Source organism: Pantherophis guttatus, chromosome 8 (assembly GCF_059756535.1).
Source record: "Pantherophis guttatus breed Tessera chromosome 8, ASM5975653v1, whole genome shotgun sequence".
In the NCBI taxonomy this organism is placed as follows: domain Eukaryota; kingdom Metazoa; phylum Chordata; class Lepidosauria; order Squamata; family Colubridae; genus Pantherophis; species Pantherophis guttatus.
The window spans coordinates 7,825,250-7,852,870 of NC_142070.1; the positions used below are offsets into that span (position 1 = coordinate 7,825,250).

Consider the following 27,621-nt stretch of genomic DNA (forward strand, 5'->3'; position numbering starts at 1 on the left):
AAAGAAGTGGAGGGAAAATGTAGGATTAAAAGGAAAACACAGTTTGTTTGTTTGTTTGTTTGTTTGTTTGTTTGTTTGTTTGTTTGTTTGTTTTTGGAAAAAATATTGGAGTATACGATCCTCAATGTACTTTAGTTAGGAACTAGAGAACGGTTTATTTGCCAAGGCAAGGGTATCAAAGCCTGCGGGCTGGATTTTTAGATTTGGCCCTTGGGCTGCCCTGGAAACAGTGAAGGACTGTCCCACGGTGCCTCTGCCAGCGAAAACGGAGTTTGCAAGGGCTGTGCGTGGCCCTCCTGGGCTCCGTTTTCGCTGGCAGAGGGCTGCAGGAGGAAAGGAAGGATGGAAGGAAGGAAGGAAGGAAGGAAGGAAGGAAGGAAGGAAGGAAAGAAAGAAAGAAAGAAAGAAAGAAAGAAAGAAAGAAAGAAAGAAAGAAAGAAAGAAAAAGAAAGGTGGGAGGGAGGGAGAGAGAGAGAGACTTAGTTGAAGTCTTCTTTTATTTTCTTTTGGTTTCTTTTTTTGGTTGTATTGTTGCAATTACTGTTAACATAGTACAGTTATAGTTATTAGCATGTATGTTATTTATCATTGATCTTTCTGTGGTTGTACTTTATTTGCATTGTTATCCTGACATGGCACTGTCTTTTCAATGAAATATTTTTTTTAAAAAAGAAAGAAAGAAAGAAAGAAAGAAAGAAAGAAAGAAAGAAAGAAAGAAAGAAAGAAAGAAAGAAAAGGGAAGGAAGAGAAGGGAAGGGAAGGGAGGGAGGGAGGGAGGGAGGAAGGAAGGAAAAGGAAAAAGAAAGAAGGGGGGAAAGTGTAGGATTAAAAAGAAAGCACATTGTTTTTGTTTGTGTTTTGGAGTACACGATCTCCTTGTACTTTAGTTAGGATCTAGAGAACAGTTTATTTGTAAGATAAGAGAATGGAAAGTGAAAGATTAATCAGAGATTAGGGATCTCTGATAAATAAAGGGGCGTCAATTTAGGCAATAAATTAACTGTTCATCCGGTGAAGATCAGTTCTTCTGTATCTGGATCACAAGGAGGAAAGGAGACTCAGCGCAGAGATGATCAAGCCAACTTTCCTCATTTTCCTTGTCCTTCTGGCTTGCTGTGTGGCTCTCCTGCCAGGTAAAATAAATTATCTGGTTCTCTTTTGGTTCTAGAATGGAGGCATTTCCAAGCTCACATCCAGATTTTCAATACCCCCTTCCTGTTTCGTCCACTTCTTGCTCCTTCCTCCTTCGTGCAAGTTGTTTGTATCTCCTCTACTTCTGGTCCTGTGCGATGACTGTTTTGAGTTTTTACAATGATCGGGAGAGAAAGTATAAGGTGTCTGGCATTTAGTTGGGATAGGATTTTTTTTTTCATGTAGATTGGTGAATAAGTCATAATAGTGTTTGATTTGATTTTATTGTAATGCACAAATACGGAGAAAAGAAAGAAAGAAAGAAAGAAAGAAAGAAAGAAAGAAAGAAAGAAAGAAAGATGAAAGAAAGAAAGAAAGACAAAAGAAAGAAAGAGGATGAAAGAAAGAAAGAAAGAAAAGAAAGAAAGAGGATGAAAGAAAGAAAGAAACCACTTCCCTCATGATATACTATGCTTATTATCTATCTATCATCTATCTATCTATCTATCTATCCATCCATCCATCCATCCATCCATCTATCATTTTTTAAAAACAACATTGTTGAAAAGTTTTATACAAAATGAAAACAATGCAAAATTAAAGAAAAAGGAAAGTGAACTAGATAGGAAATAAAAGAGGCAGAAAAGAAGGTAAAGATATAAAGCAGCGACCTTTGATCTTGTTTACAAGTTATAATGTCATAAATATATTTATATTTTATCATCTCTGTCTAAGGTTACATTGTGGCTCCCTCCTTTCCATATTCCACCTCCTCTAATTATCAAACCCATAAATCAGAAGTTCATTTATTTCCATTTTCAGCAAAAAGCCCACAAAGGGTTTTCAGTCACTAAAAAATATAGCTATTGATTTTCCCCTAATCAAACAAGACAATTTTGTCCATCATCTATCTATCTATCTATCTATCTATCTATCTATCTATCTATCTATCTATCTATCTATCTATCTATCTATCTTCTTTTTTCTTTCTGCCTTTCCTTTCCTTTCCTTCCTTTCCTTTCTTCTCCTCTCCTCTCCTCCTCTCCTTTCCTTCCTTTTCTTTTTTGTTCCCTTCCCTTCCCTTCCCTCCCCTCCCCTCTCCTCTCCTCTCCTCCTCTCCTCTCCTCTCCTCTCCTCTCCTCTCCTCTCCTCTCCTCTCCTCTCCTTTCCTTTCCTTCAGAGGATATAATATCCAGTGGCTGAATGTCTGTGCATCACAGTAAAGAAAAATCAAAGCATATTATGATATAGATAGATCAATAGTCCTACATAAAAAAGAAACATTTTTCCTATCCTAGCTAAATCTCAGAAACTGATTCTTTCTTTATTGATAATTTACATAACTTGGATGCTTTACTGTTGTGGAATTGGTGTGTGTGTGTGTGTGTGTGTGTGTGTGTGTGTGTGTGTGTGTGTGTGTGAAATCAACAAATGCTGCTCTCACTGTTGCCTAACTTTTTTCCTGGGGTCAATCCAACTTCCAGATGTTTGCTACAAAAATTGGGACTGCCCCAAACAAGCAAAGAAAAAATCTAACTGAGTGTTGTTGTCTAGAGATCCTTTGAACCTTTGCAACATTAATCCAGTAGTCCTGGGAATAACACCAATAATGGTGAGGGGCTAAACTGATTTATTCCTAGGCAGGTGAGTCTAAAATTCCAATTTAATTAGAGGAAGATCTTTAGCGGACCAGGTAATATGTAGGATATGAACAGAATCACTAAATATAATCCAGCTGGGCTATTCTTGCTTTTCTTTCTTTCTTTCTTTCTTTCTTTCTTTCTTTCTTTCTTTCTTTCTTTCTTTCTTTCTTTCCTTCCTTCCTTCCTTCCTTTCCTTCCTTCCTTCCCTCCTTTCGCTCTCTCTCTTTCCTTCTTTTCTTCCTTTCCATCTCTCTCAATCTTTCTTTCTTTCTTTCTTTCTTTCTTTCTTTCTTTCTTTCTTTCTCTCTTCTTTCCTTTCACTCTCTTTCTTTTCTTCCTTTTTTCCTTCCCCCTCTCTCAATCTCTCTCTCTCTCTCTTTATTTCTTTCTCTCTCTCCTTCCTTCCTTCCTTCCTCCCATCTTTCTTTCTTTCTTTCTTTCTTTCTTTCTTTCTTTCTTTCTTTCTTTCTTTCTTTCTTTCTTTCTTTCTTTCTTTCTTTCTATATGGGCTCCCACCTCACTCATGGTGACTCCAGGTGGCTGACAAACCCCCCAACCTCCCACCCTCTGGCAACAACTATCAAACTAATCACTTGATGGGCTCCCTATCATTCTGAGGTCCCCAGGTCTGTTGGGAACCCATGTCTTCAGATCCTTGCAAAACAATGTCAAAGTGGAGGTCAATCTTATTTCTATAAGGATTATGTTCCCCAAGGAAGGAGCCACCACAGACAAGGCCCTTTTTTTGGTCCCATTAGATGCATCCCCTTAAGAGAGAGGGGGGGGGAACTGAAAAAATAAAAGATAAAATGAAACAGAAGAGAAGATCCAAATCTTCCACATATTATGGACAACAATTTGAAGCATGTTCATTCACTACAGCTATGCTAGCTGGGGTGGAGTAGCATGGAGGTTATAGCCAACAGATTGGAGGGCACCAGGTTGGGGAAACGTAGTGCAGAGGTCAAGCTAGACTTTGCACATCTCATCCCTTTGTTTGGTGTCGTGGTTAAGATACCAGGCTAGCCATCGGGAGGCTGTGAGTTCCAGTTCTGCCTTACTTCTGTTATTAGTATAACAACAGGATGAGTGGGAGGAAGCATGTCCATCACCTTACATATCTTAGGAAAAAAATGGGGGGGGGACTAAGCACTGTTATTAACAACTGCTGCTTGCAATTACTGCAAATTTGAATCTCGCTAGGCTCAAGGTTGACTCAGCCTTCCATCCTTTCTAAGGTAGGTTAAATGAGGACCCAGTTTGTGGGGGCAATAAGCTGACTTTGTATAAATATACAAAAGTATGAAGGCTATTGCTTAACGCATTGTAAGTCGCCCTGAGTCTCCGGAGAAGGGCGGCATATAAATTAAAGCAGAAAAAAAAAATGCAATTAAGTAAAACAGAGCATATGCCAATGTCCACACAGCAAAGCAAAATTTTCCTTGTGTTTTCTTCAAGGAGACATCCCTCTGATGGAAAGCTCAGAAGCCAACCCTCCCATACCTTACGGCAGTGTTTCTCAAATTTAGCAACATTGAGATGAGTGGACTTCAACTCCCAGAATTCTGGGAGTTGAAGTCCACTCACCTTAAAGTCCTTGGGTTGACAAACACTTCCATAAACGATTGGTGAAATCAATTCACCTTCTCTATATGATCCCTGGCAGAACAATCTACCTCTGGCCGTGAGCACTGTTTGTGCAAAAGAGGAGGGATGCTGTCTGTGAACATGGAACGTGTGGCTAAATTCGAGTACCACAGACCAACCAGCAGCTGTGTTTATGAAGAACTGATGTAAGTAGTTTTTTAAAAAAAATAATTTTCTATTAAATACATTTCTTACTGCTTAATAAACATTGTGTTGTCTGGGTATATAATTTGCTTCACAATACAAATTTACATTCTTAATTTCCACCCCTTTCCTCCCCACACCATTGGTAAAATAGATTCCATGTTTGATAATATTCCGTATCTTCTTTCTGTTTAATTTGCAATTTCAATCTATCCATTTCTGCATAATCTAGTATCTTCCTGGCTCATCTCATGGTATATCTTCATTTTTCCAGTATTGTGCGAATATAATCCTTGTTGCTTTTAAAACATGTAATATTAAGTACGTATTTTTCTTATCATTTTTTTTCCTGATATTATACTTAATAAAAACAATTCAGGTTTGAAATCTACATGTTTCCCTATAATTTTTTCTAGCCACCTGTGTATCTTTGCCCAATTTTTTTTGCCTTTGACGCAAGTCCACCACATATGATAAAATGTGCCCATTTTTTTTTATATATACTTTATTGAACTTTTATTACATTTTTTTCCCATAATTTTTTAATTTTAGGGCAAAGCCACCAGAGATGATAAAAGGTTCCCTGTATTTGTTTACTCCAGCATATCGGATTGAAATTTGCATACATCTTTGCCAATCTTGCCGGGGCTAGATACCATCTGTACCACATTTTATAATGGTTCTCTTTATGTGTTGTTGCCTTTGTGATTTTATAATTATTTTCCCATATCATTTCTCATTCTTCTAATTGTATACTCCTTCCAATGTTTCTAGCCCAAGCTATCATTTGACCTTTAACTATGTTTTCTGCCAAATCAAATTCTAGAAGGTATTTGTAGAACTTTGAAATTATTTTTCCCTCTTTGGTTTCTAATAATTTATCTAACTGGTTTGGTTTTATCTCGACTCCTCCTTCATCATTGTCTTTTTTATATCTGGTTTGTATTAATAGGTATGGCCACCAGTCTATTTCTATGCCCTGGTCCCTGAGCTCCTGCCATGTTTTTAGTTTTCCATGTATATCCAAGACATCTTTATATCGTATTGTTTTTTGAGTGGCTGATATATATTAGGGTGTATTGCTGCCTCTAGTGTAGATATCCAGCCTGGGACTTTCATATAATGTTTATTTTTAATTTCCAACCAGGTGCCAATTAGTGAGTTTCTTATTATGTGATTTTTGAAGTGTTTATATGTTTTATTTCCAATATTCCACAAATAAGCATGCCACCCTTTTAATAAATCATGGCCTTCTAATTTCAATATTCTTTGATTATCTAAATTAACCCAATCTTTAATCCAAATTAAACTTGCTGCTTTATAATATTTTTCCCAGGCTGGTAGGCCAAAGCCTCCTCTAGTTCTATCATCCTGTAGAATTTTTAAATTTATCCTTGTTTTTTTCCCATCCCATATAAATTTGGAAATTATGGTGTTCAAATTTGTAAAAAAAAATTTCTCTAATTTAACAGGAATAGTTTGGAATAAGTAGAGGAGCCTTGGAAGTATGTTCATCTTTATTGCCGCGATTTTTCCCAGTAGCGATAATTTAAGTTTCCCCCATCTCTCTAGGTCTTTTTTAATTTGTTGTATTAGCTCTCCATAATTGTTGTCTATAATGGCCATGTTTCTAATTGTCAGATTTATACCTAAATATTTTATTTTCTTAACTACTTGCAATCCTGATTGTTGTTCCAAATCTTCTATTTGTTTTATTGTTAAATTTTTAGCTAATATCTTGGTCTTGTCTTTATTAATTTTTAGCCCAGCCACCCTGCCAAATTTCTCTATCTCCTCCATTAATTTTAATTGTGTTTTTAGTGGGTCCTCTATGAAGAATACAAGGTCGTCTGCGAAGACTTGGACCTTGTATTCTTCCCCTTTTACTTTAAGTCCTTTTATATTTTTATTTTGTCTAATTCTTCTAAGCACATTCTTTAGGGTTAAAATAAAGAGCAAAGGTGAGAGTGGGCACCCTTGTCGTACCCCTCTACTTATTTCAAAAAAAAATTGTTAATTCCCCATTTACTAATATACTTAGAAATTAAAAATTAGAACATGGATAATAGAAATAACGGATAACGTTAAGAAGAAGAAGATATTGGACTAAAACCTGAAATCTTCCTGTTAGGTATACTCAAAAAAAGTAGTAGAAAGGAAATAAAATACATCATGTTACATATAATTACGGCAGCCAGAATAACATTAGCTCAATCCTGGAAATCAGAACAGTTACCAACAGATCAGCAAATAATTCAAAAGATATTTACATGCGCAGAAATGGATAGATTAACTTTAAAATTAAATGATAAGGAAGACTCACAATATTTCCAAATATGGGACAGATGGTACGATTGGATCAATAAACGGAAAAAAAAGTAATGTCAAATATAGGAGAAAATCAAGGTAATAAATACACACCGTCATTAAGATAAGAGAAATAAAGATGAATGTATATATTTGGGTACTTATATACTATAGACAGGTAATCCTGTTTGTTAGTTAGTTTGTTTATAAGTAGTCTTGAATGTATTTTTAGAGTTAAGAAAGTTTTTGTATAATTTTTATCTTTTTATATTGAATAAAGTTTGTTTTTAAAATTAAAAAAAAAAGAACTTTTATTACATTAAAAACATAAAAAATTATATCACTCAACAACAGCTCTTTGTGGTGTTTTTCTTGTGACAATAATTTGTGCATTATTTACAAAAATTAAATTGTGCGTATTTACATTCTTATTTTATCTATTACTTATACTTAATAACTATCTATCTTTAATCTATCTCCGCTCTATCCAGTTATACCACTGTTCCCACACATTGTAAAATATCGATGCCTCTTTATCTTTTAAACTCAGCGTTAATTTGTGCATTTCTGCGCAATTCATGACCTTTTGTATGACAAGTTTCTCTGCGGGTGTGCATGCCTGTTTCCAACATTGAGCAAAGTCCATCCTGGCAGCAGTTAATATGTGTAGTACTAGATTAAGGTGACCAGAAGTCCCGCTTTTGGCGGGACAGTCCCGCTTTTGAGCAATTTGTCCCGCGTCCCGCGGCGTTTTAAAAAAGTCCCGATTTTTCATTCTGCCTCCTGAGTCCCAGCTGATGGCTAGAGGGAAAAAAACTGTTTAAACTCTTGCCAGGGGGCTTCAAAGGGCCGCCCTACGTTGATTAGCTCGGCTTCCCCCTCTCAGCTGTTTTGCGGAGGGCTCTTGCTGCTTGCTAAATTGCTCCAGCAGATTTTTTTTTCTCCTTCTGCAAACCAAGCTCAAAAGGAAACTGAAAGTGAAACAGGCTGTTGGCTTGTTTGGTGCAACGTTGGAAAATTAGGCAGCAGAATTCTTTTCTTTTTCCTCACCAAAAAAGGTAGGTACAGACAATGGGAAATTTAGGGCAAAAGAGGAGAGTTCAAGATTTTAAAACACAAAAGAAAAAAAAGCTCTTTTTAACTAGGGAATTGTAATAATTGAGATACTATTGTATACTGTGTTGAAAGCAGAAATGGTTAAGTTGTGGTTTGGAGAAATATATGGGGGAAATTATTTGGTTTATTATTATTGGTAAATATAATTAATTGATTTGTAAGAAATTGGATTGCATGGAAATAATTGGAATATTCATGTTCATATTGATTAATATACAAAAAAGATAGTTATATAACTAATTGATTTATATTAAAATGCTGAATTTGTATTAAATAACTGTATTACATAATTACATAATTAACCAATGTGAGGATGGATATAAAAATAGATGACAATGGGAAGGGGTATAATATAGAATAGAAGGGAAAAATTGAATTTGATTAAGATTAGAGATGAGGATGAAGGGTAATATTGTTTTTTTTAAAAAAATAGATGAGGAATAAATATGGCAAAAAGGAAATATAGAAATTGTAAATTTAATTGAAATGACTAAACGCTGTTTAAATTTGTGAACCAGCCAAATATTCTGTTCAAAGAAAATACATTGCATGTTTGTATGTGTGTTTCTAATTATTGCTATTTATTCATATTTGTTCTCTTTTGTTCTTTAAAGTTTAACAATTCATTCTTTATCTTAATATCTTTATATTTGTTTGGGATTGGCTTTCTTTCTTTTCATCTTTTTTATTGTACAGCAATCTTTCTCCTCAAACCTACCACCTCTCTCTTTTCTTTCCTTCTTACTTTCTCTTCCCCCCACCCTCTTCTTCTCCTCCCTATTTCCTCTTCCTTTCTCCTTCTCCTCCTCTCTTCCTCCCTCTCTTCCCCTCACTCCTACTCTAATTTCCCTTCCCTTCCTTCATCCCTCTCTATTGCTGTATCCTTTTATGCATATGGACTACTCAGAGGGCTGAAAAAGTTATTTTTGACTGGTCCTCACACTTTTGACCAGTCCTCGAACTTACGACTGTCCTCACATTTTACATTTTTGCCCTATCTTGTCACCATGGTGAAGAGAAGCAGTTGTGAAATGAGTGACATGGTTGTTAAGAATGCTGCACGGGCATAAATGTGAGGATGGTCATAAGTGTGAGGACCAGTCAAAAGTGCGAGGACCTGTCAGAAATGACTCTTTTCAGCCCTCTGGTTAGTCCTTTTGTGCATATGGACTACTCGGAGGGCTGAAAAAGTTATTTTTGACTGGCCCTTGCACTTTTGACCAGTCCTCGAACTTACGACTGTCCTCACATTTTACTTTTTTGCCCTATCTTGTCACCATGGTGAAGAGAAGCAGTTGTGAAATGAGTGACATGGTTGTTAAGAATGCTGCACGGGCATAAATGTGAAGATGGACATAAGTGTGAGGACCAGTCAAAAGTGCGAGGACCTGTCAGAAATGACTTTTTTCAGCCCTCTGAATAGTCCCTATACATATAGCCATGGCCACCCGGTCACATGACCAGCTAGCCACACCCACCCAGTCACATGACCTCCAAGCCACGCCCACAAAATAAGCCACGCCCACAATGGTGTCCCTCTTTACCAATGTTAAAATCTGGTCACCTTATACTAGATATTTTGTGCTCTTCATATATTTTTTTTTGAAGATCCCCAATAGGAAGAGTTCCGGTTCTAAATCTAATTGTTCATTCGTAATTTCCTGTAGGCTATCTTTAATATTAAGCCAATATTTTCGAGCCTCAGGGCAGGGCCACCACATATGGTAGTATGTTCCCTCTTTCTTTTTACATTTCCAACAAATGGGGCTCATTTTAGGGTACATTTTCGCTACTCACGAAGGGGGTAACTGCCACCTGTAGAACATTTTATATGCGTTTTCTTTATATGCTGCTGATTTTCTTAGTTTATGGTTTCTGTTCCATATGTTCTTCCAATCTGATAATTTTATGTTGTGTCCAACATTATGACCCCATGCAATCATGCATCCTGGTTTGGTCCGGTTCTTGCAAACCGGTAGTAATGGTGGCGGGAGGCTCCGCCCACCCAGCCAAACGTCAACATGGACGATCTGCGCAGGTGTAGAAGCTTCTGCACATGCGCAGAAGCGTGTGTGTGCGCTCCCGTTGCGAATCAGTAGTAAAGGTAAATGGAACCCCTGAGCTGGATGTATAGTTTGGTTTTTCCCCAGAAGGTTATGGAAATCTTGCATATGGTTTCACCAGTTATGCCTTAGGTCTTCCTTGTTTGAGGCCAACTGGTGTGGCTATGTTGAGTTTGCAGTTGACAATCTGGAGAGTTGGGAGGGCAGGTGGATCGGCTTCACCACAGTTGCACTGACAGTCAATTAATGTTGAATGTTAATAACATCAAACAACCCTTTGGTCTCTAATTTGTTCTCTTTGCATATATGCAGAGTGATCTTTAGAAATGGCCAAAAACGCTGTCTGAACCTTGATGGGGACCAAGGCAGGATAATTAAACAGGTAAGCAGTGATTGTGAGCTTTAGCTGTGTCCGAGGACCAATAAATCAAGCTGGAGCATGGAAAGAAATCTTTTTTTCCCCATCTTTCTTTATTCCTGCACAAATAGACAGTCTCAAGCTTGGGAATCAAACATCCTAAGTAAAAGTTGGCTCAGGTATTTATATATCTATACATATATATTTAAACTGACTTTATTATTTACTGCATATCAGTCTCTGTGATTTCTTTCACAAGGTTAGCATTGATCATATTTCTCATCTTTAGCACAAAATTACTCATAGCAGGTCCTCGAAACATCCGAATCCTAGCCCATTGCCAGACATTTCCTGTTGTGTACCTGTGGCTTGTTTGCCACTTTTGCAAGGAAGCCAGCAAAGAGAGGGGAAGCTTAGACAGTCCAGAGGATAATTTAATCAGTTCTGATTACAGGTGGCTCGTTATTCTACATACGTAGCTGCATTAATTCCTGGCTCACTTGGTGTTTAAAACATCCCTCCCTTGAGACCTTTTCTTACCAATGGGATTCTTTTCCTATAGAAACTATCATTTTTGCTGTTGCTTTCGCTACGATTTAAAGGGAATGTTCCCTATTTGAAGGATTCCCTTATTTTATATTCTTCATCGTTTTATATCTGTAGGCTATCAACCTATGAAGGAGAGTTGCAGAAGTTGGGTATGTCTAGTTTAATGACAAGAAGGACTGGGGTGATAGGATAGCAGTCTCCCAATATTTAAGGGGCTACCACAAAGAAGGTTGTGCATGTGTGTGTGAAGCTATTATCCAAAGTATCTAAAGGCAGGACAAGAAGCAATGGATAGAAACTAATCAAAGAGAGACGCAACCTAGAATTAAGTAAAAATTTCCTGACAGATTACCTCCTGAAGTTGTAGGAGCACCAACACTGGAGGTCTTTAAGAAGAAATTGGACAACCATTTGTCTGGAATGGTATAGTGTCTCCTGCTTGAGCAGGAGGTTGGACTAGAAGATCTCCTTCCAACTCTGCTATTCTATTACTCTGTTATTCGTTTTATGATTCTTAAGCTTTCATCAAGCTATCAGTCAGAACATGGAGCCGAACAATCAGAAGAGGGCCAATAAATTTCAATGCAACTTTTTGTAGGTTGAGAAAACTAATCAAGTGTCCTACTTCCTCTGCTTTCTTCACAGAAAATTATGGAAAGAAACAATGCCAGAAAATGAAGTTCAAACTAAGTTTTGGAGATGCTGCTTCACAAATTATTCTCTTCGTATAGATACGTAATCAGCTTCTGAAAATTCATAATGAATAATCCATAATCCATAATCTGATTACTGAATAAACCCAAATCCTACATTCCCACATACTCAAATGATAAATTTACCAAACTGGTTGATTTACACAACGCACACATCTGACACAAAACAAAGCTTTGCCATTGTAGAAATGTAGCATCCAGATTTGTATTTGATCTTGTTCAGTTTACAGTGCTTCTATTTTTCAACCAATATAAAGTCACAAATTTGACATGATTTTAGATGTGTGTATTTGTATTCCACTTGCAGTATATTCTTGTTGAAAAATTACATCATCTGACATGAGACATCTGCAAGAGGGTTAAAAAAAATCAAGATGGCGGCCACAAAGTGATTAAAGCCGCCATCTTGAATTTTTTTTTTAACCTTCATGCCTTCAGCTAAAGGAGTGATCAAAAATTAGGAAATGGAGCATGGACCTTCCTTTCTTTCTGTGAAGCTAGTTCAAAAATGTTTCTCTTTTGAAGTTGAATTTGGCATGGAGCGGGCTTAAGAGTCGCAGGCTCGGAAAAATAAATGTATAAAAAATAAAAGACAAACAAGTAATTTGCACTGAGCCAAAGAATACAAGATAGAGGACTGCTAATATTTTGGCTTATGCTAAAGAAAAAAAAAGATTTCTCCTCGCTGGACATCCATTAGAGCTTTGGGGATTAGAAATTCCCAAATTCCTAGCCAGAACACAAGAAAAATTCAGCTCTAAATAGGATTACTAGACGTCCTCCATCCAGCAGACATAGCCTTAAAATTAAACATTATACAGGCAATCCTCAATATATGGCCACAATTGAGCCCAAAATTTATGTTGCTAAGTGAGACATTTGTTAAGTGAACTTTGCCCCATTTTACGGCCTAACTTGCCACTGTTGTTAAATGAATCATTGAAATAGTTAAGTTAGCAACATAGTTGTTAAGTGAATTTGGCTTCCCCATTGACTTTGCTTGACAGAAGCTATGATGCTATTACATGCCCCAACTACATGTATGTGTAAAAGGACCACAGTTGGGACAGCAGTGTCATGACATGTAAATGGACTTTCCATAGCGAAATTCGAAGACACTTTTATATCTGAAAACTTTCACAACTCTTCAACAAAAGCAATTTTTGGAATGTAGTACATGTAGTCCTTGACTTACAACCATTTGTTTAGTGACTGCTCAAAATTTCAATGGCACTGAAAAAAGTCACAAAGGATCCTCACAGTTGTGAAAGTCACAGCATCTCCACAATCACATGATCAAAATCCAGCTGCTTAGCAACTGGCATGTATTTAGGATGGTTGCAGCATCCCAGGGTCATCTGATCACCTTTTGTGACCCTCCTAGCCAGCTTTCAACAAATAAAGTCAACGGGGGAATCCAGATTCCTTTAACGACCAAATAGTTCACTTAACAACTGTAGCAGAAAAGTTCATAAAATCAGACGCAACTCACTTAAAAACTGCCTTAGCAATGGAAATTCTGGTCCCAGTTTATTTATTTATTTATTTATTTATTTATTTTATTGAATTTCTATACCGCCCTACTCCCGAAGGACTCAGGGCGGTGAACAGCCATAAAATAAAACACATACATATACAAAATTTAAAATCGAATAAAATGAATTAAATAAATTTGGCTGAATTGATACCCATAATTTAAAATACCCATATTTTAAAATACAGTAAAAATTTAAGTTGTGGTTCTAAGTCAAGGACTACCAGTATGTACAGGTTCCCAAACAGATCGAGATTCAAAAGATGTTGATACCTCCAACTCCATTGTTATCAATGCTACAATGTCCTACCTGTCAATGACTGCTTCAGTTTCCTCCGCAATAATACACGAGCACACAGTAGATACGAACTTAAAGTGAACTGCTCCAAACTTGATTGCACAAAATACAACTTCAGCAACAGAGTGATCAATGCCTGGAATGCACTACCAGACTCTGTGGTCTCATCCCCAAACCGCCAAAACTTTAACCTTAGATTGTCTACTGTTGACCTCACCCAGGGGTGAAACGCTCCCGGTTCGGACCAGATTGCCCGACCCGGTAGCGATGGCAGCGGGCGGTTCAGAGAACCGGTGGCAAAAATCTCTGTGCCCCCCCCATGCCCAACTTTTTAAAAAGTTTTTTAAAAAAACTTTTAAAAGCATTTTTTTCTACAACCTCTTCCGACGAAAAAATGCTTTTAAAAGTAAAAAAAAAGCCTCTGATGATCGCGCGGCTCAGCTGGGATCGTCAGAGGCTTTTCAAAGCATTTTTTTTCTGCAACCTCTTGGCTGAAGAGGTGGTAAAAAAATGCTTTGAAAAGTCTCTGACGATCCCAGCTGAGTTGCCTGATCGGCAGAGGCTTTTCAAAGCATTAGAAAAAATGCTTTGAAAAGTTTTTTTTAAAAAAAGTTGGCCATGCCCATGCAGTCACATTACCAAGCCATGCCCACAGAACCGGTAGTAACAAATTTTACATTTCACCCCTGACCTCACCCCATTCCTAAGAGGTCTGTAAGGGGCGTGCATAAGTGCACCAGCGTGCCTACCGTCCCTGTCCTACTGTCCCCATTTATTCGTATCCATTTTCTATATTCATAATCATGTTTATACTTATATCTGTTATCTTCTACATGTTTGACAAATAAATAAAATAAATAAATAAAACTCTCAATTCCTGGACATTGCGGAAAGCAGCACCCTAATATTTTCTGAGAAATAATTTTGTGGGTGGAATTTATCGATCCTGCTTGCATGCCCAAGCCTAGAACATAAATGGTCACCAGATGATTTGAGGTTGGAACCAGCAACTTAAACAAGGAATGCACTCAATGACCCTGCCAATATAAAGATGGAGGGAAAGGAAATATAACAAAGGGCATCACGTGAGTCTGACAAGGAAGTGCAAGGCAGGTAGTCCTCAACTTACAACCACAATTGAGCACAAAATTTCTATAGCTGAGCAAAACAGTTGTTAAGCGAGCTTTGCCCCGTTTTACGACTTTTTTGTCACTGAATCACTGCAGTTGTTCAGTTAGTAACAAGGTTGTTAAGCGAATCTGGCTTCCCCAGTGACTTTGCTTGTCGCAAGAGGTGATTACCTGACCTCAGGAGACTGCTACTGTCATAAATGTGGGTCAGTTGCCAAGCAGCCAAATTTTGACCACGTGATTATCGAGATGCTACAATGGTTGCAAGTTCGAAAAACGATCTTAAGTCACTTTTTTCAGTGGCGTTGTAACTTTGAACCGTCACTAAAGGACTGGTTGTTCATCGAGGATCTTCTGTAGTCCACTACCAAGTGTCAACCCTGAAGCTGGCTGAACTGAGGGCATTTTTATTTTTCCGCTTCAGTGCTGACACATACTGGAACAGAAGGATAGTAAGGGGGGGAATAGAGACACCGTGTTTCCCCGAAAATAAGACCCTGTCTTATATTTTTTTTGCCACCCAAAAAGGCACGAGGTCTTATTTTCAGGGAGTATATTGTCCACTTGCGTTCCTCACTCCTGGCCTCCTTTTCGCTGTCAGAGGCCTTCAGGAACTTTTTCGGCTTTGGAAAGTTGCTGCCAGGCCTCGCACACCTCGGACCATTTCTTCTGCAGCCAGCAAGGCTTACTTGAAAGCCTCTGTAGCCAGTAACAGAGTTTAGGATTAATCCCGAGCTTTGTTATCGGCTACAGAGGCCTTCAGGAAAGCCTTGCTGGCTGCAGAAGAAATGGGACGAGGTGTGCGGCGCCTAGCTGCAACTGTCTAAAGGTAAGTAGTAGGGCAGCTCCACCCCGCCATCCCCAGCCTAGCTTAATTTTTCCCTGTGCATCTTGGAGTGGCCAGGGTCTTAATCAGGGCTTATTTTGGGGAGAGAGCTTATATTGGGTGCAATCAAGCTAGGACTTACTTTCTGACTAGGTCTTATTTTTGGAAAAACACGGTAGCTGGGATGCTGTAGCCAAAACAAAATGCTTTCCCTTGGGAACCAAGGACATTCCTACAGGTGTTCAGAAGGAGGAGACTGAGGTTACCTAGCAACTGGACTGTATGCTGATTGGACCATGTGACTGAGAGTCTGGGAGGGAAGGGACAAACTTTTACTTTTAGTTAGGTGAAAACTAAAAACTACTTTTAGTTAGGTTTAGTTTAGTTAGGTGAAAAGTCGGTTTTCACCAGATCTGTGCCAATATGATATTTCCAATAAAGATATGCCTTGAGGACTTCAACTGCCTCGGAGTTTTGCTTGATATGCGATTATTACTTGGAAACCTGACATCAAGTGAACTGAATTCTCTTCAAAATATTCCTGGGCTCTTACAAGAAATAACAACCAGAATCCACCAACTGCCTTAATTAAGATAATATCTTGGGCTTCCCCTTAATGTGTCTGGCAGCCAGATTCCTTCCTTTTTCTTCAAACAGAGATTTCTCCTAAAAGCCAGATGTGGTTTAAGTTTCAAGATCATGGTGAGTCATCAGCAGAGAGAGCGAAAAGAAAAGGCAGGCTACGTTAATTATCTGATAATTTAATATATATATATATATATTATTTTTGAAATGGCCAGAATTAGTTAATTAGCTTTTCTCCTAAATGCAAATTAAGAGGGAAATGTTAGAACTATTAGATATAAAAAAGATATTGAGACTCTGGAAAGAGTTCAGAGAAGATAATTAAGTTGATTAAGGGGTTGCAGACTAAAACATATTAGGACCAGTTTCAGGAATTGGATATATCTAGTCTGGTGAAAAGAAGGACCAGGGGTGAGATGATAGCAGTGTTCCACTATCTATGGGGCTGCTACAAAGAAGATGGGGTCAACCTATTGTCCAAACCACCTGAAGGCAGGACAAGAAGCAATGGATGGAAACTAACCAAGGAGAGAAGCAACTTAAAATTAAGGAGACATTTCCTGACGGTGAGAACAATCAATCAGTGGAACGACTTGCCTTCAGAAGTTGTGGATGCTCCATCACTGAAGCTTCTTAAGAAGAGACTGGATATCCATTTGTCTGGAATCGCCCTAGGACATAGTAAAAAAGGTCCCGATTTTTCCACAGGGGAAGGGAAGATGTTATCGGTGCAGGAGCATCACTCGGGCATGCCCCTCACTGCCCATCTCTGCCCATTCATGCAAACTTCTCCCTTGCTGGGCGTTAGCAGAGAAGAGGCAGGAGCAATAGTGGTCAGCCCAGCTTCCTGCAAGGCAGAATAAATAAATGCTTGTAAATTAAGGATTACCTGTATTTTTTTAAGTCTATGAAAAAAGAAATGCAGAAAATTATAAAAACTAATTCTTTTCTTTTATTATTTCACCTCGATAATATTTCTTTACTTTATCATAGCTTAAAACCGGCACAATTATAGACAATGAAAGCAACCAGAACAGTGTATTTCAAATTTGGCAATTTTCGGATGTGTGGACTTCACTTGAAAAACAGTGACTAGAATAATAGCAATAACACTTAGATTAACATACCGCTTGACAGTGCTTTACAGCCCTCTCTAAGCAGTTTACAGAGTCAGCCTGTCACCCCCAACAATCTGGGTCCTCATTTTACCGAAACTTGGAAGGCTGAGTCAACCTTGAGCCGGTCAGGATCGAACTGCTGGCAATCGGCAGAGTTAGCCTGCAATACTGCCTTCTAACCACTGCTCCACCATGGCTCTTCACTCATAAAAAGGTGAAACAAACTGAGCAACAGATCTTCATTCGTACTTTGTACCAGACCCATTGTTTATTTAATTAATACGTTTCGAATAAACCACAGGCCACTGGGTTCAAACAGTCAAATCGAAACTGCATCCCAGCTTGAATGCCAAAATCCCAAACATTGAATCATCAGCAATTTAACAGATCAACAGAGTTGGAAGGGACCTTGTAGGTCATCTAGTCCAACCCTCCGCTTAAGCAGGAGACCCTACACCATTTCTGACAAATGGCAGCCCAATCTTTTCTTGAAAGCCTCCAGTGATGAAGCTCCCACAACTTCTGAAGACAACTTCTGTTCCATTGGTTGATTGTTCTCACTGTCAGAAAGTTCCTCCTTCCTTCCAGGTTGAATCTCTCCTTGATCAGTTTCCATCTATTATTCCTTGTCTGGCCTTCAAGTGCTTTGGAAAATAGGTTGACCCCCCTCCTTTCTGTGGCAGCCCCTCAAATACAGGAACATGTCTCCTCTGGTCCTTCTCTTCTCTAAACTAGCCATGCCCAGTTCCTGTAACCATTCTTCATATGTTTTAGTCTCAGTCCCCTAATCATTCTGGTTACTCTCCTCTGCACTCTTTCTAGAGACTCAACAAGTTTTTGATAGTGTGGTGACCAAAACTGGATGCAGTACTCTAGGTGTGGTCTTACTAAGGCTTTATAGAGTGGTATTAGTACGTCACTTGATCTTGATTGTATCCCTCTGTTAATGCAATTTAGGATTGTATTGTCTTTTTGGGCTGCCGCTGCACACTGCTGGCTCATATTTAGTTGGTTTTCCACTAAGACTCCAAGATCCCTCTCACAGTCACTGCTATTAAGCCTGGTTTCACCCAGTTTATATGTGTGCTTTTGGTTTTTCTTACCTAAGTGTAGGACTTTACTTTTCTCTACACTGAATTTCATTTTGTTAGATCGGGCCCAGTGTTCAAGTCTGTCAAGATCCATCTGGATCTTGAGCCTATCTTCTAGGGTGTTGGCTATTCCTGCCAGCTTAGTATCATCTGCAAATTTGGTAAATTCTCCTTCTATTTCCTCATCTAAGTCGTTTATGAAGATATTGAAGAGTACTGAGTCTAAGACAGAACCTTGTGGTACCCCACTGCTTACTTCTCTCCACGTAGACGTAGACTCATTAAGGACTACTCGTTGAGTATGGTTTGTCAGCCAGTTGCGAATCCATCTGGTGGTGAAGCTATCTATCCCACTTTTTCCTAGCTTATGAAGAATTAGGTTGTGGTCTACTTTGTCGAATGCCTTGCTGAAGTCTAAGTATATTATGTCCACAGTATTTCTCTGGTATACTAATTTAGTCACTGTGTTGAAGAATGAAATAAGATTGGTTTGGCATGAACTGTTTTTAACAAACCCGTGCTCACGGGTTTGTTAACTTTATTACTTTACTCGTTTCTAGCTGTTGGCAGATCTGTTTTTTATTACCTTTTCCAGTATCTTCCCAGGTATTGATGCTAGGCTGATTGGTCTGTAGTTTCCTGGGTCTGTTTTTTTTTCCTTTTTTGAAGATGGGAACCACATCAGCTCTTTTCCAGTACTCTGGTACTTACTTACTTACCTCTAGTACTTACTGACTATGAAAGGTGCTGATCTGTCAAGACGAATGCCTACGGATTCCACAGACATGCCAACACACATCAAGGAAAAGTATCAATAGTTGGGAAAGATAAAATACTTGGGACCAAGAGAATGATTTCTTTGAAAATGTAAATACATGGGAAGTGAAAGTGAATAGGATGGGGATTCCCTAAGGCATAACAGTGGGCGAACCTACACAAATAAATAAGCTGTTCGCCCCGACAAGAACACCACTTCTCTCTCCGGATCACAAGCGGGAAACCGGACTCAGCGCAGAGATGCTCAAACAGACTTTCCTCACCGTCCTTGTTCTTCTGGCTTGCTGGGTGGCTCTCATGGAAGGTAAAATAAAACGATCTTGTTCTCTTTTTTGGTTCTAGAAGGGAGGCATTTCTAAGATCACATCGAGATGTTCCTAACCCCTTTCCTGTTTTTTCTGCTTCTCACTCCTTCATCCTTCGTGCAATTTCTTTGCGCAATTTTGGAAACCTAGAAATCAGAAGAAATATCACTTTTGCTATTGCTTTCTCTAGGATTTAAAGGGGACTTTCCCTGTTTGAAGGATTCTCTTATTTTACATTCTTCATTGTTTTATGTCCTTTAAGCTATCATCAAGATAAAACATAGGAAGAACAGTTGCAGGAATCGGGTATGTCTAGTTTAATAAAAAGGACTCGAGTGTCATGATAGCACTGTTTGAGGGGCTGCCACAAAGAAGTGGGGATCAACCTATTTTCCAAAGCACCTCAATGGGTGGAAACTAATCAAGGAAACAGCCATCCTAGAATTAAGGAGAAATTTCCTGACAGTGAGAACAGTTAAGCAGTGGTTTATCTTCAGAAGTTGTGGGTTCTCCATCACTGGAGGCTTTCAAGAAGAGATTGGACAACCCTTTGTCCGGAATAGCATAGAGTCTCCTGCTTGAGGAGGACATTGGACTAGAAGACTTCCAACTCTGTTATTCAGTTATTCGGAGTCTCCTTCTCTATTCTTAATCCTCTGGGATGTCTGTTTCTGACTTTGAAGAGGAGAAGACAGAGTTGAAAGAAACTGGATCAGGGAAGTAACATGGGAAGAGTTTAGGGTCAAGGGAACACAGCTGTTAAGCCCATTATGGGAATGCATTTATAATTGAAACCATGCATGCAATTTATCTATCGCCTCTATTTTGACAGGTTCTTAATCTCAAGGTTCCCCTTTTAGGACAGATTCCTGTGTTTCTTTCAGGTATTTTGTAAAAAAAAAAAAAAAGTTCATGAAAGTTAGTTGGTGGGGAAAAATAGCAGGGGTGAATTTAGCCAGTAAATTAGGTGTTGGCCAAGATACCACAACTAAGAAAGGAGATGCAGCACAAAGATGACCAAATCAAGCTTCCTTCCCATCCTTGTTTTTCTAGCTTTATTTGTTTGTTTATTTAGTGGTTCGATTTATATGCCGCCCTTCTCCGGAGACTCAGGGTGGCTTACAATGCGTTAAGCAATAGCCTTCATACTTTTGTATATACCTGCTTAGTAGGGCTTTCGACCGCCCCAAGCGGTGTTCTTTTTTATACAAAGTCAGCTTATTGCCCCCACAATCTGGGTCCTCATTTTACCTACCTCAAAAGGGTGGAAGGCTGAGTCAACCTTGAGCCTGGTCAGATTTGAACTTGCAGTAATTGTAGGCAGCTGGTGCTACTTAACAGCACTTTAGTTTCCTGTGCCACCAAGGCTTCCTGTATAATTCTCATGCAAGGTTAAATGATCTGATTCCTTTTCGTTTTTTCAAATTGATTTTAGAAGAGGGGCATTTCCAAGTTCATCCCAGATTTTCAAGAGTGGGCTGTACTCCAATAGACCCTTTTCCTGGTTCTTCTACTTCTTGCTCCTTCCTCTTTTGTGCAAAGTGTATTTCCTCTACTCACGGCCCTGTTTAATGTCCGTTTCTGGCTTTGACAATTATCAGTAGAGAAAGTATAAGTTTCTGAGGGATAGGAAAAAAAATTTTTTTTCTTGTACGTTGCTGAATAAGTCATAATATAGCTTGATTTTAATTTAGTGTAATCAGTGGTAGTATCCTACCGATTCTTTCCGGTTTGGGCAAACTGGTAGTGGCAGCGGGAGGCTCAGCCCACGCACCCAGACATCATCATGGATGCTCTGCGCATGCGCAGAGGTGGCATACGTGCTCATATTTGTGAACCGGTAGCGAAGGTAAATGAATACCACTACTGAGTGTAATGCAGAAACACTGAGGAAGGAATTCCCAGCAAGGGAATTCTGGGAAACTGAAGTCCACTCACCTTAAAGTTGCTGGGTTGAGAAACACCGCTTTAGATGATTCTGATGGGTAGGCAAAGAACTTGTTGTGGCCCGCCAGCTGCCAGCAGAGCTGGCGGCAGATTCAGACGATGAGGAGGTTGGGGAGGAACTTGGGCCAGTTCTGGAGTCTGGGGAAGGCTGTGATAGATGCTCTGTGTCCAACGCAGAGATAGAGCCAGGGCCGTCCGACATTTCCCAGCCACCGGAGAGGCAGCTACCTTTGGAGGCTGATATGGGTGAGGAAGAAGAACAGCTGGGACCTGTTCTAAATGCATGTATGCGCAGAGCAGTTAGGAGAGGTGAACAATGGAGGACAAGGAGTCCACTCAGGAAGCAAAGCACATGTGGATGCTGAATGGCCCCTCCCTGGCTGGGGAATAAATAGAAGGAAAGAGGAGTGGTTGTCGTAGGAGACAACTGTTCGTATTTCTGAAGATTTTGCTCATGGTGTTTTGTGCCACAAAACACTGCTTGCCAAAACTTAATTTGCAGCCTTTCAGCTGGGAGCTCACGGCCTTGCAATTATCGCAAGGAACTGATAAGGTCTGTTAACTGCAGTTAATTGCTTGAAGGACTATTGCCTGGATTTTTTGGTGGGTGAATGCCATTAATTCACAAGAGGTAAATAAAGAGGGGTTTTTTAATGACAAGAAATCTGTTTCTTGCTTCTGCTAAGGCTGGGTCAGAGCAGAACTCACCTTCTCTATATGATCCCTGGCAGGACTTCAGACCTCCAGCCAAAACCGCTGTTCATGCAAAGGAAGTAGAATGTCTTCTGTGATTATGAACCGTGTGGCTAAAATCGAATTCTATATGCGAGGCAGCACCTGCAGTCAAGATGAGCTGATGTAAGTAGTTGAGCGGCGTCCTGCTGCCTTGTCGTGTCGAAACTATTGAATTGCTCTACAAGTAGTCCTCAGCTTACGACCACAATTGAACCCGAAATTTCCATTGCTCATTGAGGCAGTTCTGGACTTTTGCCCCCTTTTGCGACCTCTCTTGCCGCAGTTGCTAAGGGAATCCCTGCAGTTGTTCAGTTAGTGACGCCGATGTTCAGCGTACCTGACCAGCGGTGGGCTTCAAAAATTTTAGCAAGGGGTTCTTTACCCGGTTGCTAGGTGGGCGTGGCCGTGGTGGGTGTGGCATAGTTGGCCTCCTGCACTATGGCGGGGTGGACGGGATGAAGTTTTTGCCCTCCCTGGGCTCCGGAGGTTTTCCTCGAATCTCTGGGAGGGCAAAAACAGCCTCCCCAGGCTCTGGAGGCCCTACCAAACTTCCGATAGGCTTGTTTTTCACCCTCCCTGAGCCTTTGTGCACATCCTGCACTTACCTGCATCCAAAACGGGCTGCGTGGGGACTCCTGGGAGGGGAGGGGAGGGGTGAGCATGTCAGAGGCAATTAGCCCTGTCACCTTCCTGGGGTAATTGCTTGGATCGTGGCATTTTCCTAGTGTATACTTTTAAAAAATAAAATCGGAATGCATCTTCTAATTAAACTCATATTTATTGTAAAGAAGAAAATAAAACATCTTACTAATCTAAAATAATTAAATTTTTACATTTTGGTAAAGTTCCTACCGGCTACTTCTCAGCAGCCGGACTTCTCTGGCAAGAGAACAAAGAAAAGTGTGAAGTAGAAAGAAAGGAATGCGGATATACGTAGTTAGCTTACTGATAAGAATTTTGGCAAGCTACGGAAAGTCTGACAGTCCAGAAATAATGAGCTCTGCTGGTAAATACAAAAACGCAGTGACAGAGCAGGGCCAGCCAGGAGTGGGATTTGGGGGTTCTCCAAACTGCACAGAATCTTAGCTAGAGGTTCTCCCGAACCCTTGCAGACCCCCAGCAGCCCACCCCTGAATCTGACTCCCCCATTGACTTTGCTTGTCAGAAGGTCGCAAAAGCGGATCCCATGACTCTGGGATGTTGCAACCGTCATAAGTCCGAATTTTGATCACGTGAGCATGGAGTTGCTGCAATGAGTGTGAAAAACAGTCATGAGTCCCTTTTTCCCCCCAGCACTGCTGTTAACTGCGAACAGTCACTAAACGAATGGTTGCAAGTCGGGGACTCTGCGTAATTGGTCAGATAGTCCTGTTTTCCATTGAATCTTTAGGTTGACTTTCCCCTATTACCGCCACTCTTCATGCCCATCCCATCCTGCTCATAAAAACAGGGGAAAGGATGCCTACTAGAAAAGCAGGCACATTGTGTCTTAGTTCAGCCTGTGTGGCTATTTTTAATCCGTTGTTCACATGATGTCAAGGGCAACATGCCAGGGGTGAAATCCAGCAGGTTCTGACAGGTCCTGGAGAACCGGTAGCGGAAATTTTGAGTAGTTCAGAGAACTGGCAAATACCACCTCTGGCTGGCCCCGGAGTGGGGTGGGAATGGAGATTTTGCAGTATCCTTCCCCTGCCACAGCCACCAAGCCACGGCCACAATGCCATGCCACGCTCACCAAACCACGCCCACCACACCATGCCACACCTGCCATACCACGTCCACACAACTGGTAGTAAAAAAAATTGGATTTCACCTCTGCCACCAGGTTGAGAAAAGCAAGGTACTTTGGTTGGACTACAGACAAATTATTTCTTTTGCTCAATTTATATAATACACTGTAAACCTTAAGGGTCTGAGCAGACCACAAAATAATTAATCTCTGAGCTGGCAGAAACAAAAGCAACCCTCAGAAATAATAAAAAATAATTATTTTTAAAAAGTCAACCAAATGTTTAGTTGCAAATCCATGGTGTGAAACATACAACTATATCTTAGTTGGAAAAAAACTCTTCCAAGGACTCCTGTCTGGATTTCCTAGGATTTTTCAGATTCTCGTTGATCATATCCTGAAATCGGGATCAGAACAAAATGATCTTAACTCCCTTGCCTGTCCTAGTAGCCAGATGTATATATTTTTTTTAAAAAAAATCCAGTTTCCCCTCCAGAGGCACATGGAAATCTTGCGTATGGTTTCCCCAATTACGCCTTCTTAGGTCTTCCTTGTAACCTTGTTTGAGGCCAACTGGTGTGGCTATGTTGCGTTTGCAGCTGACAATCTGGAGAGTTGGGAGGGCAGATGGATCGGCTTCACCACAGTTGCACGGACAGTCAGTTAATGTTGAATGTTAATAACATCAAACAACCCTTTGGTTACTAATTTGTTTCTCTTTGCATATATGCAGAGTGATCTTTAGAAATGGCCAAAAACGCTGTCTGAACCTTAATGAGGACCAAGGCAGGAGAATTCATCAGGTAAGCAGTGATTGTGAGCTTTAGCTGTGTCCGAGAACCAATAAATCAAGCTGGAACATGGAAAGAAATCTTTTTTTCCCCCATCTTTCTTTATTCCTGCACAAATAGACAGCCTCAAGCTTGGGAATCAAACATCCTAAGTAAAAGTTGGCTCAGGTATTTATATATCTATAATACACCACTCAAAAAAAATAAAGGGAATACTTAAACAACACAATGTACTGTATATATATTTAAACTGACTTTATTATTTACTGCATATCAGCCTCTGTGATTTCTTTCACAAGGTTAGCATTGATCACATCTCTCATCTTTAGCACAAAATTACTCATAGCAGGTCCTCGAAAGATCCGAATCCTAGCTCATTGCCAGACATTTCCTGCTATGTACCTGTGACTTGTTTGCCACTTTTGCAAGGAAGCCAGCAAAGAGAGGGGAAGCTTAGACAGTCCAGAGGATAATTTAATCAGTTCTGACTCCAGGTGGCTCGTTATTCTACATAGCTGCATTAATTCCTGGCTCACTTGGTGTTTAAAACATCCCTTGAGACCTTTTCTTAGCAATGGGATTCCTTTCCTATAGAAACTATCATTTTTGCTGTTGCTTTCGCTACAATTTAAAGGGAATGTTCCTTGTTCGAAGGATTCCCTTATTATATATTCTTCATCATTTGGCTATCAACATATGAAGAACAGTTGCAGGAGTTGGGTATGTCTAGTTCAGAGGTGGGTTTCAGCAGGTTCTGACCAGTTCTGGAGAACCGGTAGTGGAAATTTTGAGTTGTTCAGAGAACCAGTACTAAAAATTCTGACTGGCCCCGCCCCCATCTATTCTCTGCCTCCCACGTCCCAGCTGATTGGGAGGAAATGGGGATTTTGCAATAACCTTTCCCTGGAATGGGGAGGGAAAGGGGATTTTAGTTTAGTTTAGTTTAGTTTAATGCGATTTATATGCCGCCCTATTTCCAATGGACTCAGGGCGGCTCACAACAATAAAATGCACAATTGCACATTAAAACAATATAAAATTAAAAGTCCAAATTAAAACAATTTAAAATCAATTTAAAATCTATTAAGAACCCCCCCACCATCAGTCCAGGCTGCGAAACAGCCAGGTCTTCAAATCACGGCAGAACGAGCGAAGGCCAGGGGCCATCCGGAGCTCCAAAAGAAGTTGGTTCCAAAGGGTGGGTGCGCCCACAGAGAAAGCTCTCCCCCTGGGGGTCACCAGCTGACATTGTCTGGCCGACGGCACCCTGAGGAGGCCCTGTCTGTGGGAACGCACCGGGCGATTGGAGATTGTTGCTGGCTGCAGGGAGTCCGACAAATATCCCGGGTCTAGGCCATGAAGGGCTTTATAGGTGATAACCAGCACCTTGAACCTCACCCGAAGGGCAACCGGTAGCCAATGCAGGTCGCGCAGGAGGGGTGTAACATGGGAGTGTCGGGACACTCCCATCACAACCCGCGCAGCCGCATTCTGGACCAGTTGAAGCCTTCGAGTGGTTTTCAAGGGCAGCCATAGGTAGAGAGCGTTGCAGTAGTCAAGACGGGAGGTGACCAGCGCATAAGTAACTGTGCGTAGGGCATCTTGGGCATTTTGCAGTATCCTTCCCCTGCCACGCCCACCAAGCCATGACATGACCACCAAGCCACACCCACAGAACCGGTATTAAAAATTTTTGAAACCCACCACTGATCTAGTTTAATGGCAAGAAGGACTGGGGTGATAGGATAGCAGTCTCCCAATATTTAAGGGGCTGCCACAAAGAAGGTTGTGTGTGTGTATGAAGCCATTCTCCAAACCTAGAATTAAGTAAAAATTTCCTGACAGATTACCTCCTGAAGTTGTAGAGGCTCCAGCACTGGAGATTTTTAAGAAGAAATTGGTCAACCATTTGTCTGGAATGGTATAGTATCTCCTGCTTGGACTAGAAGACCTCCAAGTCCGTTCCAACTCTGCTATTCTGTTTCTCTGTTATTCGTTTTATGATTCTTAAGCTTTCATCAAGCTCTCAGTCAGAACATGGAGCTGAACAATCAGAAGAGGGCCATTAAATTTCAATGCAACTTTTTGTAGGTTGAGAAAACTAATCAACTTCCTCTGCTTTCTTTACAGGCAATTATGTACAGAAACAATGTCAGAAAAGGAAGTTCAAACTAAGTTTTGGAGGAGCTGCTTCACAAGTACTTCTCTTCCTTTAGATACATAACCAACTTCTGAAGATTCATAATCCATAATCCATGAACCTGATTACTGAATAAACCCAAATCCTGCATTCCCACACACTCAAAACGATAAATTTTCTTCAATATTTCAATAAATGTCATTCTACTATTCTCTGTCTGGCCTTGAGGACACAGTACGTCCTCAAAATACATTTTAACCTGATTGCTGAATAAACCCAAATTCCTTTGATTGTCACGTGCTCAAACGATAAATTTACCAAACTGGCTGATTTACGCAACCAACACATCTGACACAAAAATAAAGCTTTGCCCTAGCATCCATATCTGTATCTGATTTTGTTCAATGTATTTTTGTATTTTTGTATTTTTCAACCAATATAAAGCCTCAGGCACAAATCTGACACGATTTTAAATGTGTGTGTTTGTATTTCACTTGCATTATATTTTTTGTTGGAAAATTTCATTATCTGACAACTGAGGCATTTGCAAGAGGGTTAAAAAAAAATCAAGATGGCAGCCACAAAGTGATCAAAGCTGCCATCTTGACTTTTTTTAACCTTTATGCCTTTGGCTAAAGGAATGATCAAAAATTAGGAAATGGAGCATGGACCTTCCTTTCTTTCTCTGAAGCTAGCTCAAGAAATGTTTCTCTTTTGAAGCTGGATTTGGCACGGAGTGGGTTTAAGAGTTGCAGGCTCAGAAAAATAAACGTATAAAAAATAAAAGACAAAACAGTTATTTGTACTTGAGCCAAAGAATACAAGATAGAAGAGTGCTAATGTTTTGGCTCATGCTAAAGGGGGGAAAAAAGATACTGGGAGCTGTGATCTGTGCTTGATTAAATTAGCTGTCATTCTGCAGTCCTGTTTTGTTTCATTTCAAA

At 40.0% G+C, this 27,621-nt stretch overlaps 1 protein-coding gene and 1 long non-coding RNA gene across 2 annotated transcripts; both read left to right on the forward strand.

Annotated features, from left to right (window-relative positions):
* The first annotated feature begins 1,025 nt into the window (after positions 1 to 1,025).
* Positions 1,026 to 11,945, forward strand: LOC117673637 (uncharacterized). Its single transcript, XR_015729150.1, has 4 exons — positions 1,026 to 1,133; positions 4,441 to 4,567; positions 10,364 to 10,433; positions 11,604 to 11,945. It is a non-coding gene; the product is annotated as an uncharacterized LOC117673637 (long non-coding RNA).
* A 7,106-nt stretch (positions 11,946 to 19,051) lies between these two features.
* Positions 19,052 to 27,144, forward strand: LOC117673636 (uncharacterized). The gene is made up of 4 exons (XM_034431114.3): positions 19,052 to 19,334; positions 22,014 to 22,140; positions 24,480 to 24,549; positions 26,668 to 27,144. Exons 1-4 carry the CDS (start codon positions 19,271 to 19,273, stop codon positions 26,710 to 26,712), a joined length of 306 nt encoding a protein of 101 aa, XP_034287005.2. The 5' UTR covers positions 19,052 to 19,270; the 3' UTR covers positions 26,713 to 27,144.
* Positions 27,145 to 27,621: the final 477 nt, after the last annotated feature.